Below are 12,378 nucleotides of genomic sequence, written 5' to 3'. Positions count from 1 at the left end.
TTTTTCTTTGTCTTTATTTCATCTTTTTAAGCCTCTTAGGCAAAATCTGCAAATAAAAAAAAAAAATAAAATAAAATAAAAGCGTAAATGTTTTCTTAACCTAAATTATAATTTTTGAATAAAAGGAAATATTTATTATAACTTTAAAATACCCTAATTATCTATAAACGAAATTTTTTATTTTTTTTTTTGTCATTTTCAGATTTCTGTTTATTGTTTGTTTGTAGATTGAAGAAAATAAATTAAAGAAAAAGAGGTAGAACGAAAGAAAACTTTAAATAGAAGATCTGTAAAGCATATAGAGATATAGAAGTGTACCACGACTTCTTTTTTGCTAGAACACCCTTAAAGTATCTATACATCAGCTAGAATTTAATCCAATTGACTTGCAATCTTTGTCTATCTCTCTGATTCTCTTTTGATACAGTTTTTTTTGGGTTTGTTTTTTTTTTTTTTGGTTCTAGGTTCCCAGTAATAGCAAATGGCCAGGCATTTAAGAAACAGAGACATTGGAGGTCCGGACTCAAACAGTGATGAAGATCATGATGAAGGATTTAAGGATGATAATGGTGTACTTCATACAACTGTCAGATCGTTAAGAAAAATTAATTATGCTGAGGTTGAACATGGATTGGATTATTTAGATGAATATGAAGAAGAAAAAAGTAATGATAATAATGATGAGGAAGAAGACAAAAATAAAAATCATTCTCCTAATACTAATACTTCCTCTGATGTGAAACAATCAAATCCACATAATTTTAATATAGATCAGCAGCGAGAAGAAGAAGAAGAAGAACAACAACAACAACAACAACAAGAATCTCAGACTGATATAGGAATGCAAAACAATGACCATGAAAATGGCAATACTCCACACAATTTGAGGAAAAGGAAGAGACGTCATTTAGACGAAGATGATGATGAAAGTTTTCATGAAGAAGATGTTCTTGATGAGGATGAGGATGACGAGGATGACGAGAACGAAGAATACGAAATGAAGTATAATTATTGTGATGGTTCTAATAGAAAGTACAGTTATAAAAGAGGTTCTAGAAATTTACATAGGTATAGAGATATCGAACGTCAGCGAGATAAGAATTTCGTAGTTCCAGATGACAGTGAGAATCAGGATAGTGACGATGAGGAAGAATCCTATGTATATTCCACTAGATCTAAAACTTCTAGAAATACGAGAAATGGTCGTAATAAAAGAGATATGCAGTCAACTAGATCAACTAGATCAACAAGGGCTGGTAAAAGGACAAGGAGAACAACAACGAGAACTCCTTCTCCACCTTCATCAACAACAAGACTATTAAGATCTACTAGAAGACGTACTCGACAAAGTAATCATGATTCAGACGATGATACTGAGGATCATCTGACCTTGGCTGATGAAATTAAAGAATTAGAAGAAGATAGCCCTATTAGAGAAATGAAAAGACCCTTAAGAGAAAGAACGAAACGTATAAATTATGCAATCCCACCCCCTCTGACAGCAACAAGTGCAGAAGAATATCTAAAACAACAATCAAATATCAGTAGTACTGTTGGTCGTGGAGATAATATATCACCGTCTAGAAGGGGAAAATCTAACTCAAATATAAACCCAACAAGGAGATTATTTCCTACTGGTGGACCCTTCGGTGGCAATGACGTTATAACAGTGTTTGGAGAAAACTCAGATTTTTACGGCATTAACAATTTTTTGTCATCAAATAATAATAATATTACTAGTAATGCAAACAATAATAAATTGATATTAGATTCCGATTCTTCCGAAGATGAAATACTTCCACTAGGTGCCAAGCCAAAATCAAAGAAAATGGATGATAAAAAGAAAAAGAAAAAACCTGAAATCGCGGATTTAGATCCACTTGGTGTTGATATGAATATTGGATTTGAAGATATTGGTGGTCTTGATAATTATATAGATCAATTGAAGGAAATGGTGGTATTACCATTATTGTATCCCGAACTTTATCAAAACTTTAACATTACTCCTCCTCGTGGTGTTCTGTTTCATGGTCCTCCAGGTACAGGTAAGACTTTAATGGCAAGAGCATTGGCAGCAAGCTGCTCTACAGAAGATAGAAAGATCACTTTTTTCATGCGTAAAGGTGCTGATATTTTATCTAAATGGGTTGGTGAAGCTGAACGTCAATTGAGACTCTTATTTGAAGAAGCCAAAAAGCAGCAACCTTCAATTATTTTCTTTGATGAAATCGATGGTTTGGCTCCAGTAAGGAGTTCAAAACAAGAGCAAATTCATGCCAGTATTGTTTCTACAATGTTAGCATTAATGGATGGGATGGACAACAGAGGTCAGGTTATTGTTATTGGTGCTACTAATAGGCCCGATGCAGTAGATCCTGCATTGAGAAGACCTGGGAGATTTGATAGAGAATTTTTCTTTCCATTACCTGACGAGAAGGCACGTGCAAAAATAATATCAATTCATACCAAGAAATGGACACCATCATTATCAGAGGAGTTTATTAATAACTTAGCAAGATTAACTAAAGGTTACGGTGGTGCAGATTTGAGAGCATTGTGTACTGAAGCTGCATTGTTCAGTATACAAAGAAAATTTCCACAAATTTATAGAAGTAATGAAAAATTGCAGGTAGATAGAACCCAATTGAGAGTCACAACGAATGATTTTATGTTAGCTCTGCAAAAAATGGTTCCGTCATCTGCAAGGTCAACCGGCTCTGTACCAGAACCTTTGCCAGAAATGATAAAGCCTTTATTAGATGATCAATTTAGAAATGTTCAGGCTGTTTTGTCCAATATACTTCCTCAGAATCCATTAAGTTTTCGACAAGATACTTCACTAATTCAACATTATTTAGATTACCAAACAGTAGAGGAAGATTATGATGGCATGAATAGAAAAGGAACATTGACTAATTTATTTGGTAAACATGAATTACTTAATCAAATCTCGAATGCAAGGATATGTAAGCCTAGATTATTAATTACTGGACCAATGGGCAATGGTCAGCAATACCTAGGTGCCGCAATTTTAAGTTACTTAGAGGGTTATAATGTTCAAACGTTAGACGTTGCAAGTATTTTGTCAGAAAGTTCACGTTCTATTGAAGCAGCTATTATTCAAGGCTTTGTTGAAGCTAGGAAGAGACAACCTTCTATACTTTTTATTCCAAATCTTGATATTTGGTCACGTACTGTTCCACCATCAGCAGTTTTTACATTAGCAAGTCTATTAAGGTCTTTACAGAGTAATGAAAAGGTTTTGTTATTAGGTATTGCTGAAATGCTTTCTAAAGAGGATTTGATGGAAGAGCCGCTTTCTCATATATCCTTCTTTAACAATATCTTTTACATTGATAAACCATCGAAAGAGCAACGTAAAAGATATTTCAAGAGATTGGAGGAAATTTTGCACATGAAACCCACAGAATTTGAATTAGAAAGAAGACGTAAGAAACCACTGCCTAATCTACCATTAGCTGGAAGAGAGACAATTGCTTCAAATCTTGATGAAAATGGCGATCTGTTATCCCCAGAAGAAGTATTAAGACGAAAATTAAAATCCTTTCAATATCAAGATATGAAATTAAAAAATGTTATTAAAATTAAACTGTCTGGATTAATGGATCTTTTTAAGAATAGATATAGAAAGTTTAGAAAACCGCCAATTGAAGATTCATTATTGGTCCATTTATTTGATACTCAACCAATTGATTCAAACTGGCAGCCAGCTTATGTAAAGGATAATAATATGATATTGGAAGTAGCCACAGGTAGACGTTATTACAATATGGACTTGGATATTGTGGAAGAGAGATTGTGGAATGGTTACTATTCCGAGCCAAAACAGTTTTTAAGAGACATTGAATTAATATATCTGGATGCTTATACTACAGGCGATCGGGAACGTATTATAAAAGCTTCTGAAATGTTTGCTAATGCCCAAATGGGTATTGAAGATATATCTCAACCAGATTTGATAAGGGCATGTAAAGAGTTGAGAAAAAGAGATTCACAGAGAGAAGCACTTGCCATTAAAGATGCCGCACTTAGTCAGGTTGAAGGTGTCTCTGCAGAAACACAATCACAAACTGAGTTTTTACAGACGTCATCTAATGATATACAGTCTACTAATGAAGTTGGCATAGGAGCTGGTACACAATTGCAGGCACAATTGCAATTAAATCCCTCTAAAAATGATGATATTAATACTATCTTACCTGTAGATATCAAGCTTTCTGATACTATCAGTACATCTGTAAATGATAATAATCAAGAATTGATCTTACAAAATGACTTAATCAATGATTTGGATAATGCAAAGGCAAATATTATAGATTCTACTGTGACTGATAAGGATGAGGCAAAAATTAAACAGACTGGCCTATTATTGCAAAATGATGATGATTTGAATGTATCCAAGGTATCCGAAAATCAGTCAGAGCTAATTGACAATACTATTGAAAACAAGAAATCAGATTCAAGGTCTATAGCTGAACAAACAGGGACTGACATTGAACAAAATGGAGTGGAAGAAGATAACTTAAGTGAGGAGAATAACTATGAGAAAGAAATAATAGTACAGCAATCAAAAGTCGATGAATTGTTAAACTCATTAGAAAGGATAACTCAAGAAGCGACAATATCCAACTTAGAAGAAATATATTCTCATATGATGAATATCGTCTGGCAGGGCAGATTTAATTGGGACAAAACAGAAACCCTTAACAAGCTGCTTGAATTTGCTGAGAAGTAAATTGGTGGATATTTTCTATTTATTTTTTACTATTACCTATTTTTATTGTGTTACCTTATAAAATATTCTCTATTATTTTATTAAAATGTCACCCTATTAATAATTATGTACTTATTTAAAGCTAGTCTATTATATATAATAATATATTACTTGTAATTATGATAGAGAATTGCGAAGATCTTTCATATAAGTTGCGGAATACATACGTTTTTGTTAGTTACTGTATACAGTGACAAAGGCTATGCGTGCAATTTCAAGAATTTCATATATGGGAAATTTCTGAAGTATTGGTAAGAATAACGAAAAAAATATCATATATATGAAAAACATTGATGCTTTGTAAGTAAAAAGAAAATAAGTTTGGTAGATATTTACCAGCTGAACTATTACCATTTAGTATTGTCTATTAAATTACCTTATTCCATAATATCGCTCAGCTCAACAAGAACCCAAAGCTATACGATAGAAATCAAGATGTCAACATCATATTCTATAACTTCCTCTAAATCATACATGATAGCCATGCAGACAATGATGGATGCAGTAGACAAATATAATATGAATAAAATTGGTGTTGATTCTCCAATTATTGATAATGAAGTTAATAGTGATAAGGATCTGGAATATGATAAGGTTCAATTAACTGTTTTAGCACAAGATAGAAACGAATGGGATGATATATATGATCAGTTTAAGGATATATCTTTCGAAAGGTTGGATAAAGCCATGAACCGATTGAAGAAAGATCAGTCCAAGAATATTTATAAAAAAATATCACAATTGATCAATACTGCTAATAGTTATTTGGAAAGGGATGAGCTTTTACATTCAGTTCTTACTATTGTTTATAATTATTCTTTGATAGATCTTCAAAAAGAGCTTTTAGATTTTTTAGGTGAAGAAAACATTGAATTAATATCTTTTTTAGTGGAGCATCGAGATCAACTAGTGGCAGCTCCATTGGATCATACAATGCTAATGATTAATGATTCATCAAACCGTTTGATGACTGATGATGAAATTAAACAGCAAGTCCATGAGAACGCAAGGAAAGCTAAAAACATCAAGTTAGCCAAGGCTAATAAGATTATAAAGTACCCGCATGTGTTTAGAAAATATGAATCCAATACTACTTCAACATTATCGTTTTCAGGTCAAAAATTTACTCTTCCCATTGGAACTACACGAACCTCATTACAAACACATGAAGAAATTACTATTCCAGCAGCTGATCCTGAAAAGAGCAAGAGCTTTTTGTATACAAAACTAAAGAAAATATCAGAATTGGATAGGTTTTGTCAGTCTGTATTTAAATATAAAACACTAAATCAAATCCAAACTTTAGTTTATCCCGTTGCTTATACTACAAATGAAAATATGTTAATTTGTGCACCAACAGGTGCTGGTAAAACTGATATTGCTCTCTTAACTATTTTGAACACAATCAAGCAATATTCTATGATTAATGAAGAGGATGAGGTTGATATTCAGTATGATAGCTTTAAAATTATTTATGTAGCACCATTAAAGGCTTTAGCATCAGAAATTGTAGATAAATTTAGTAAGAAGCTAAGTATTTTTGATATTAAAGTTAGAGAACTTACAGGGGATATGCAGCTAACAAAGGGTGAGATCTTAGAGACCCAAGTTATTGTTACTACTCCAGAAAAATGGGATGTTGTGACTCGTAAGGCTAACGGTGACAATGATCTTGTTTCTAAGGTTAAGCTACTGATTATTGATGAAGTTCATTTATTACATGAAGATAGGGGTTCTGTTATTGAGACTCTAGTGGCTCGTACATTAAGACAAGTAGAGAGTTCTCAATCTATGATCCGTATTGTGGGGTTGTCTGCTACTTTACCGAATTTCATGGATGTTGCTGATTTCTTAGGAGTTAATAGACAGGTAGGTATGTTTTATTTTGATCAATGTTTTCGACCAAAACCACTGGAACAACAGTTACTAGGTTGTAGGGGGAAAGCCGGTAGTAAACAAAGTAAAAAAAATATTGATACTATAGCCTATGAAAAGTTAGTATCAATGGTGCAGAAAGGGTACCAGGTAATGGTTTTTGTACATGCTAGAAAAGAAACTATCAAAAGTTCGAGGACTTTTGTACGAATGGCACAGGAAAACCATGAGGTGGATATATTTGCACCAGAGTCTTCACAGAGAGAAAAGTACGCAAAGCAGTTAGCTAAAAATAGAGATAAAGATTTAAAAGAATTGTTCCAATTCGGGTTCGGGATTCACCACGCAGGTATGTCTAGATCTGATAGAAATTTGACTGAAAAACTTTTTAAGGATGGTGCTATCAAAGTTTTATGCTGTACTGCAACATTGGCATGGGGTGTAAATTTACCTGCTGATTGTGTAATTATTAAAGGAACTCAAGTGTATGATTCAAAGAAGGGTGGTTTTGTTGATCTTGGAATATCTGATGTTATTCAAATTTTTGGGAGAGCAGGTAGACCAGGCTTTGGTTCTGCGAATGGTACGGGTATATTATGCACAACAAGTGATAGATTAGATCATTACGTGTCCTTAATCACACAGCAGCATCCAATTGAATCAAGACTGGGTGCTAAATTAGTTGATAACTTGAATGCAGAAATATCACTTGGCACAGTCACTAATGTGGAGGAAGCAGTTGAATGGCTTGGTTATACATATATGTTTGTGCGTATGAAAAAGAATCCATTTACTTACGGTATTGACTGGGAAGAAATTGCCAATGACCCTCAATTATATGAAAGGCGTAGACAAATGATCATATCAGCAGCTAGAAGATTACATTCACTTCAGATGATTGTTTTTGATGAGACATCAATGCACTTCATTGCCAAAGATTTGGGTAGAATATCATCAGATTTTTATTTATTAAATGAGTCGGTTGAAATTTTTAACCAAATGTGTAATCCGAGAGCAACTAATGCAGATATCTTGTCAATAATTAGTATGAGCAGTGAGTTTGACGGTATTAAGTTCAGAGAGGAGGAATCAAATGAGTTAAAAAAGCTGTTAGACAATGTAGTCCAATGTCAAGTTGCAGGAGACGTTGATACACCACAAGGTAAAACTAATATTCTTTTGCAAGCATATATTGCGCAAAGTAAGATTTTAGATTCAGCTTTATCATCAGATGCTAATTATATTGCACAAAATGCTATTAGAATATGTCGTGCTTTGTTTTTAGTAGGTGTTAATAGAAGATGGGGTAATTTTGCCAAAATCATGCTAGACACATGTAAGTCTATTGAAAAAAGGTTATGGGCATTTGATCATCCAATGTGTCAATTTGATTTACCATCCGATATTTTACGTCAGATTAGGGTTAAGAATCCAACCATGGAACACTTATTAGACCTAGAACCAGATGAATTAGGTGATTTAGTTCACAATAAAAGAATTGGCAAAGAATTATATGCTCTCCTAAGTAGATTTCCAAAAGTTAATATTAAATCTGAAATATTTCCTATTACTGTTAACGTTATGAGAATACATGTTAGTTTGTATCCAGATTTTTTGTGGGATAAACGTATTCATGGAGATGCACAATTTTTCTGGGTGTTCGTGGAAGAATCAGACAAATCTGAAATATTGCATGTTGAAAAATTTATATTGAATAGAAGACAACTGAAGAATCCTCATGAGATGGACTTTATGATTCCTTTGTCAGATCCATTGCCACCTCAAGTTGTAGTTAAAGTGGTTTCAGATACTTGGATAGGATGTGAATCAACCAATGCTATATCCTTCCAACATTTAATCAGACCTCACAATGAAACACTTCAAACTAAATTATTGCGGTTAAGACCATTGCCAGTAACCGCTCTTCATAATCCTTTAATCGAATCAATTTATCAATTCAAATATTTTAATCCTATGCAGACTATGATCTTTCATACATTGTATAATACCAATGAAAATGTATTTGTTGGTTCGCCAACAGGGTCAGGGAAGACCGTTGTTGCTGAACTAGCCATGTGGCATGCTTTCCGTGATTTTCCAGGGTCAAAAATTGTTTATATTGCACCAATGAAGGCTTTGGTCAGAGAAAGAGTTGACGATTGGAAAAGAAAAGTTACTCCGGTTACCGGTGACAGAGTTGTGGAATTAACGGGTGATTCATTGCCTGACCCTCAAGAGATTCGTGACGCAACTATTGTTATCACAACACCAGAAAAATTTGATGGTATATCACGGAATTGGCAAACACGTAAGTTTGTTCAAGATGTGTCATTACTTATTATGGATGAAATTCATTTGTTAGCAAGTGACCGTGGTCCAATTTTGGAAATGATTGTTAGCCGTATGAATTATATTGCATCCCAAACTAAACAGCCAGTTCGTTTGCTTGGTATGTCGACAGCTGTCTCTAATGCTTATGATATGGCTAGTTGGCTAGGTATTAAAAAGAATGGATTGTATAACTTCCCATCAAGTGTTCGTCCCGTCCCATTAAAAATGTACATTGACGGTTTCCAGGATAATTTAGCATTTTGTCCACTAATGAAGACTATGAATAAGCCTGCATTTATGGCAATCAAACAGCATTCTCCAGATAAACCAGCCCTTATTTTTGTGGCATCACGTAGACAAACTAGATTAACTGCGTTAGATTTAATACATTTATGTGGTATGGAAGATAATCCAAGAAGATTTTTGAATATTGATGATGAAAATGAATTACAATACTATTTGTCTCAAGTTACTGATGACACCTTGAAACTGTCGTTACAATTTGGTATCGGTTTGCATCACGCTGGTTTGGTCGAAAAGGATAGAACAATATCTCATGAATTATTCCAAAAAAATAAAATTCAGATTTTGGTGGCTACTTCTACGTTAGCATGGGGTGTTAACTTACCTGCTCACTTAGTAATCATTAAAGGTACGCAGTTTTTTGATGCCAAAATTGAAGGTTACAGAGATATGGATTTAACAGATATCCTTCAAATGATGGGAAGAGCAGGTAGACCAGCTTTTGACACTTCTGGTACTGCTATTGTTTATACTAAAAATTCTAAGAAAATGTTTTATAAACATTTTCTAAACATTGGGTTCCCAGTGGAATCTTCTTTACATAAGGTATTGGATGACCATTTAGGAGCAGAAATTACTTCAGGTACAATAAAGTCTAAGCAAGATGCACTAGATTTCTTGAATTGGACTTTTTTATTTAGAAGAGCACACCATAATCCAACCTATTATGGTATTGAAGGTGATCAATCTTCTGTTGCAATCAGTAAATATTTGAGTGGTTTGATTGATAAAACTATTGAAAACTTGAAGGAGTCACAGTGTGTAGAAATTTATGGTAAGGAATTAGAACCTACGCCATTTTTGAGTATATCTTCCTATTATTATATCAGTCATTTAACCATTAGACAATTATTGAAACAAATTAACAATGAAGCCACCTTTCAGGATGTGTTAAAGTGGTTATCATTGGCAGTTGAATATAATGAATTACCTGTTAGAGGTGGTGAGGTGATTATGAATGTTGAAATGTCCGCTCAATCTAGATATTCTGTTGAGAGTACTTTTACTGGAGAATATGAATTACCTATGTGGGATCCTCATGTTAAAACGTTTTTATTATTACAAGCACATTTAAGTCGTGTAGACTTACCAATTGCCGATTATATTCAAGATACAGTTTCAGTTCTTGATCAATCATTGCGTATTTTGCAAGCTTACATTGATGTTGCAAGTGAGTTGGGTTACTTCAATACAGTCCGTACGATGATCAAAATGATGCAATGTATAAAGCAGGGGTACTGGTATGAAGATGATCCACTTGGCATTTTACCAGGCGTTAACCTGGTTAGAATTGAAGATTCTAAATTTGCTGAAAACGGTTTATTATTGAATGAAATAGACAGAAACAATAGACTAACTTTAGATAAACTGGGTCGTTATGGTGCTAAGAAACTTCAATCAGTTATGAATAAGTTACATGTAGAAGATGATGAGGATTTACGTAAACAATTTATTCATGTATGTCAACGACTTCCTGTTTTAGACAACCTAAACTTTGTGAGAGATCCTGATATGCCAGAAAGATTGATTTTACAGGGTAAACATGCATTTAATAAAATTAACAGAGGTTATGAAGTGTTCTGTGATAAAATTCCCTAAAATCCAAAGAGAATTATGGTTTTGTATTGGATATCAAGGTACTGAACTGTTAATTCTTAAGAGATGTCAACCTAGGCAGGTTGGCAAAGAAACACATATCAATTGTGAAATTATCATTCCAGAAGAAATTAGTCAAGAAAAGATTGATTTTGTATTAATTAATGATGCTATGGACTTACAATATTCTATAGATTACAACCCTATGATGTAGGTTGCAATCCATCATAAGTTTTCAAATTGTGTATTTGTTTCGTACATAATGTACATGTATATACTATTTAAATGGTAGTACAATATTCTTCAGGGTAATGTCAAAATATGATGCAAGGAAGAAATGGGTAGAAAAATTTATTCAAAGAAATCATCCTCTTCCTCTTCCTCACTCCTATTAGATTCGTTCGCATTATTGATATTAGTATCTGTTTCTTTATGGTTTTCAGCAGATTTTTTAGGTTGTTTATGTGTATCAGATTTTTCAAAAGAGACACCTGTATGGTCTTTACCTAATTTCTTACCCTTTAATATATCTTCAAAAGATATAGGTAAGGTTTCATTTTTAGCCTGTTCCATTATCAATTGTCTAAAAGTCTCCCTTCTAATAGAAGTCTTGTCTTGTTCTTCTGTAGTATTATCTGAAGATGAAGAAAAAGTTGGGTATAAAGCAATATATTTTTCAGTTTTAGGAAAATTCACAACGTAGCATACATCGATTTTACATTTCTCTAATTTTTCTTTTAACTCGTCATTATTAGGATCTTCTTTAAGTTGCTTAGTCACTTGCTTATATTTCCTTAATGATTTTTTTCTTTCAAAAAATCTAATCATACGGTACTTGGACACATTTTTTTTTGCTTTACTACGCAATTCAGCAGTCTCTAATTCCATTCGAAGTGCTTCTAAAGTTCTTTCCTTTTCAACAATGACTGTATCAGGTAAAATATCTTTTTTCTTTTTCAATAACCTTTCTATGTCTCTTATTCTTTTTTTTAATTTATTGACACCAGCATCTAGGAATTGAGCCATTTCTAACGGTGAGCCCATTCCTTTACGTCTCTTGTTCAACTTTGCATGTTGAGCCATTTTTTTTATTCCTGGTCAATTTCACAAGATCAAATAACTCTATGAATATAACAAATGCTTGTTTGACTGTTTAGTCTATTAGATATTGTTACAAAATGCTAAATACTCACAAAATTCAGTGTGTTTCTCCATATAATGTAGGTGCATTCTTGTTAGAAGTTCGAGATGCCCTCTTTATAAAACGGTTATAATAAGAAAAATTTTTCAATATTCTGAATATGTACTTTTTTTCTGGTTCTATTCATTATTAATTATTTTTTTTTCTAATTATTATTGATTGAAAATAAGAATACAAAGGCAAGAATGAAATAAAAAATAAGAGAGCTCTTATGAGATGTTTGAACTCTTTGAGGTGCCTGTCACTCATTTGTTTTCTCTTATTCCAAAACATATCA

At 33.1% G+C, this 12,378-nt stretch overlaps 3 protein-coding genes across 3 annotated transcripts; 2 read left to right on the top strand and 1 right to left on the bottom strand.

Moving 5' to 3' along the window:
* Positions 1 to 481: 481 nt before the first annotated feature.
* Positions 482 to 4,756, top strand: YTA7 (chromatin segregase YTA7; the record flags this gene model as incomplete). The annotated part of the gene is made up of 1 exon (XM_064860418.1): positions 482 to 4,756. One exon carries the CDS (start codon positions 482 to 484, stop codon positions 4,754 to 4,756), a length of 4,275 nt encoding a protein of 1,424 aa, XP_064717435.1.
* A 474-nt stretch (positions 4,757 to 5,230) lies between these two features.
* SLH1 (RNA helicase) lies at positions 5,231 to 10,903 on the top strand (the record flags this gene model as incomplete). Its single annotated transcript, XM_064860417.1, has 1 exon — positions 5,231 to 10,903. The coding sequence occupies one exon, from the start codon at positions 5,231 to 5,233 to the stop codon at positions 10,901 to 10,903; it is 5,673 nt and encodes a 1,890-aa protein (XP_064717434.1).
* Positions 10,904 to 11,251: 348 nt separating this feature from the next.
* On the bottom strand, positions 11,252 to 11,983 carry EFG1 (Efg1p; the record flags this gene model as incomplete). Its single annotated transcript, XM_064860416.1, has 1 exon — positions 11,252 to 11,983. The coding sequence occupies one exon, from the start codon at positions 11,981 to 11,983 to the stop codon at positions 11,252 to 11,254; it is 732 nt and encodes a 243-aa protein (XP_064717433.1).
* Positions 11,984 to 12,378: the final 395 nt, after the last annotated feature.

This window comes from Arxiozyma heterogenica (genome assembly GCF_036370985.1).
Source record: "Arxiozyma heterogenica strain weizmannii chromosome Unknown scaffold_5, whole genome shotgun sequence".
In the NCBI taxonomy this organism is placed as follows: domain Eukaryota; kingdom Fungi; phylum Ascomycota; class Saccharomycetes; order Saccharomycetales; family Saccharomycetaceae; genus Arxiozyma; species Arxiozyma heterogenica.
Note: the sequence above shows the minus strand (reverse complement) of the source record. Positions and strands in the feature narration are given on the sequence as shown.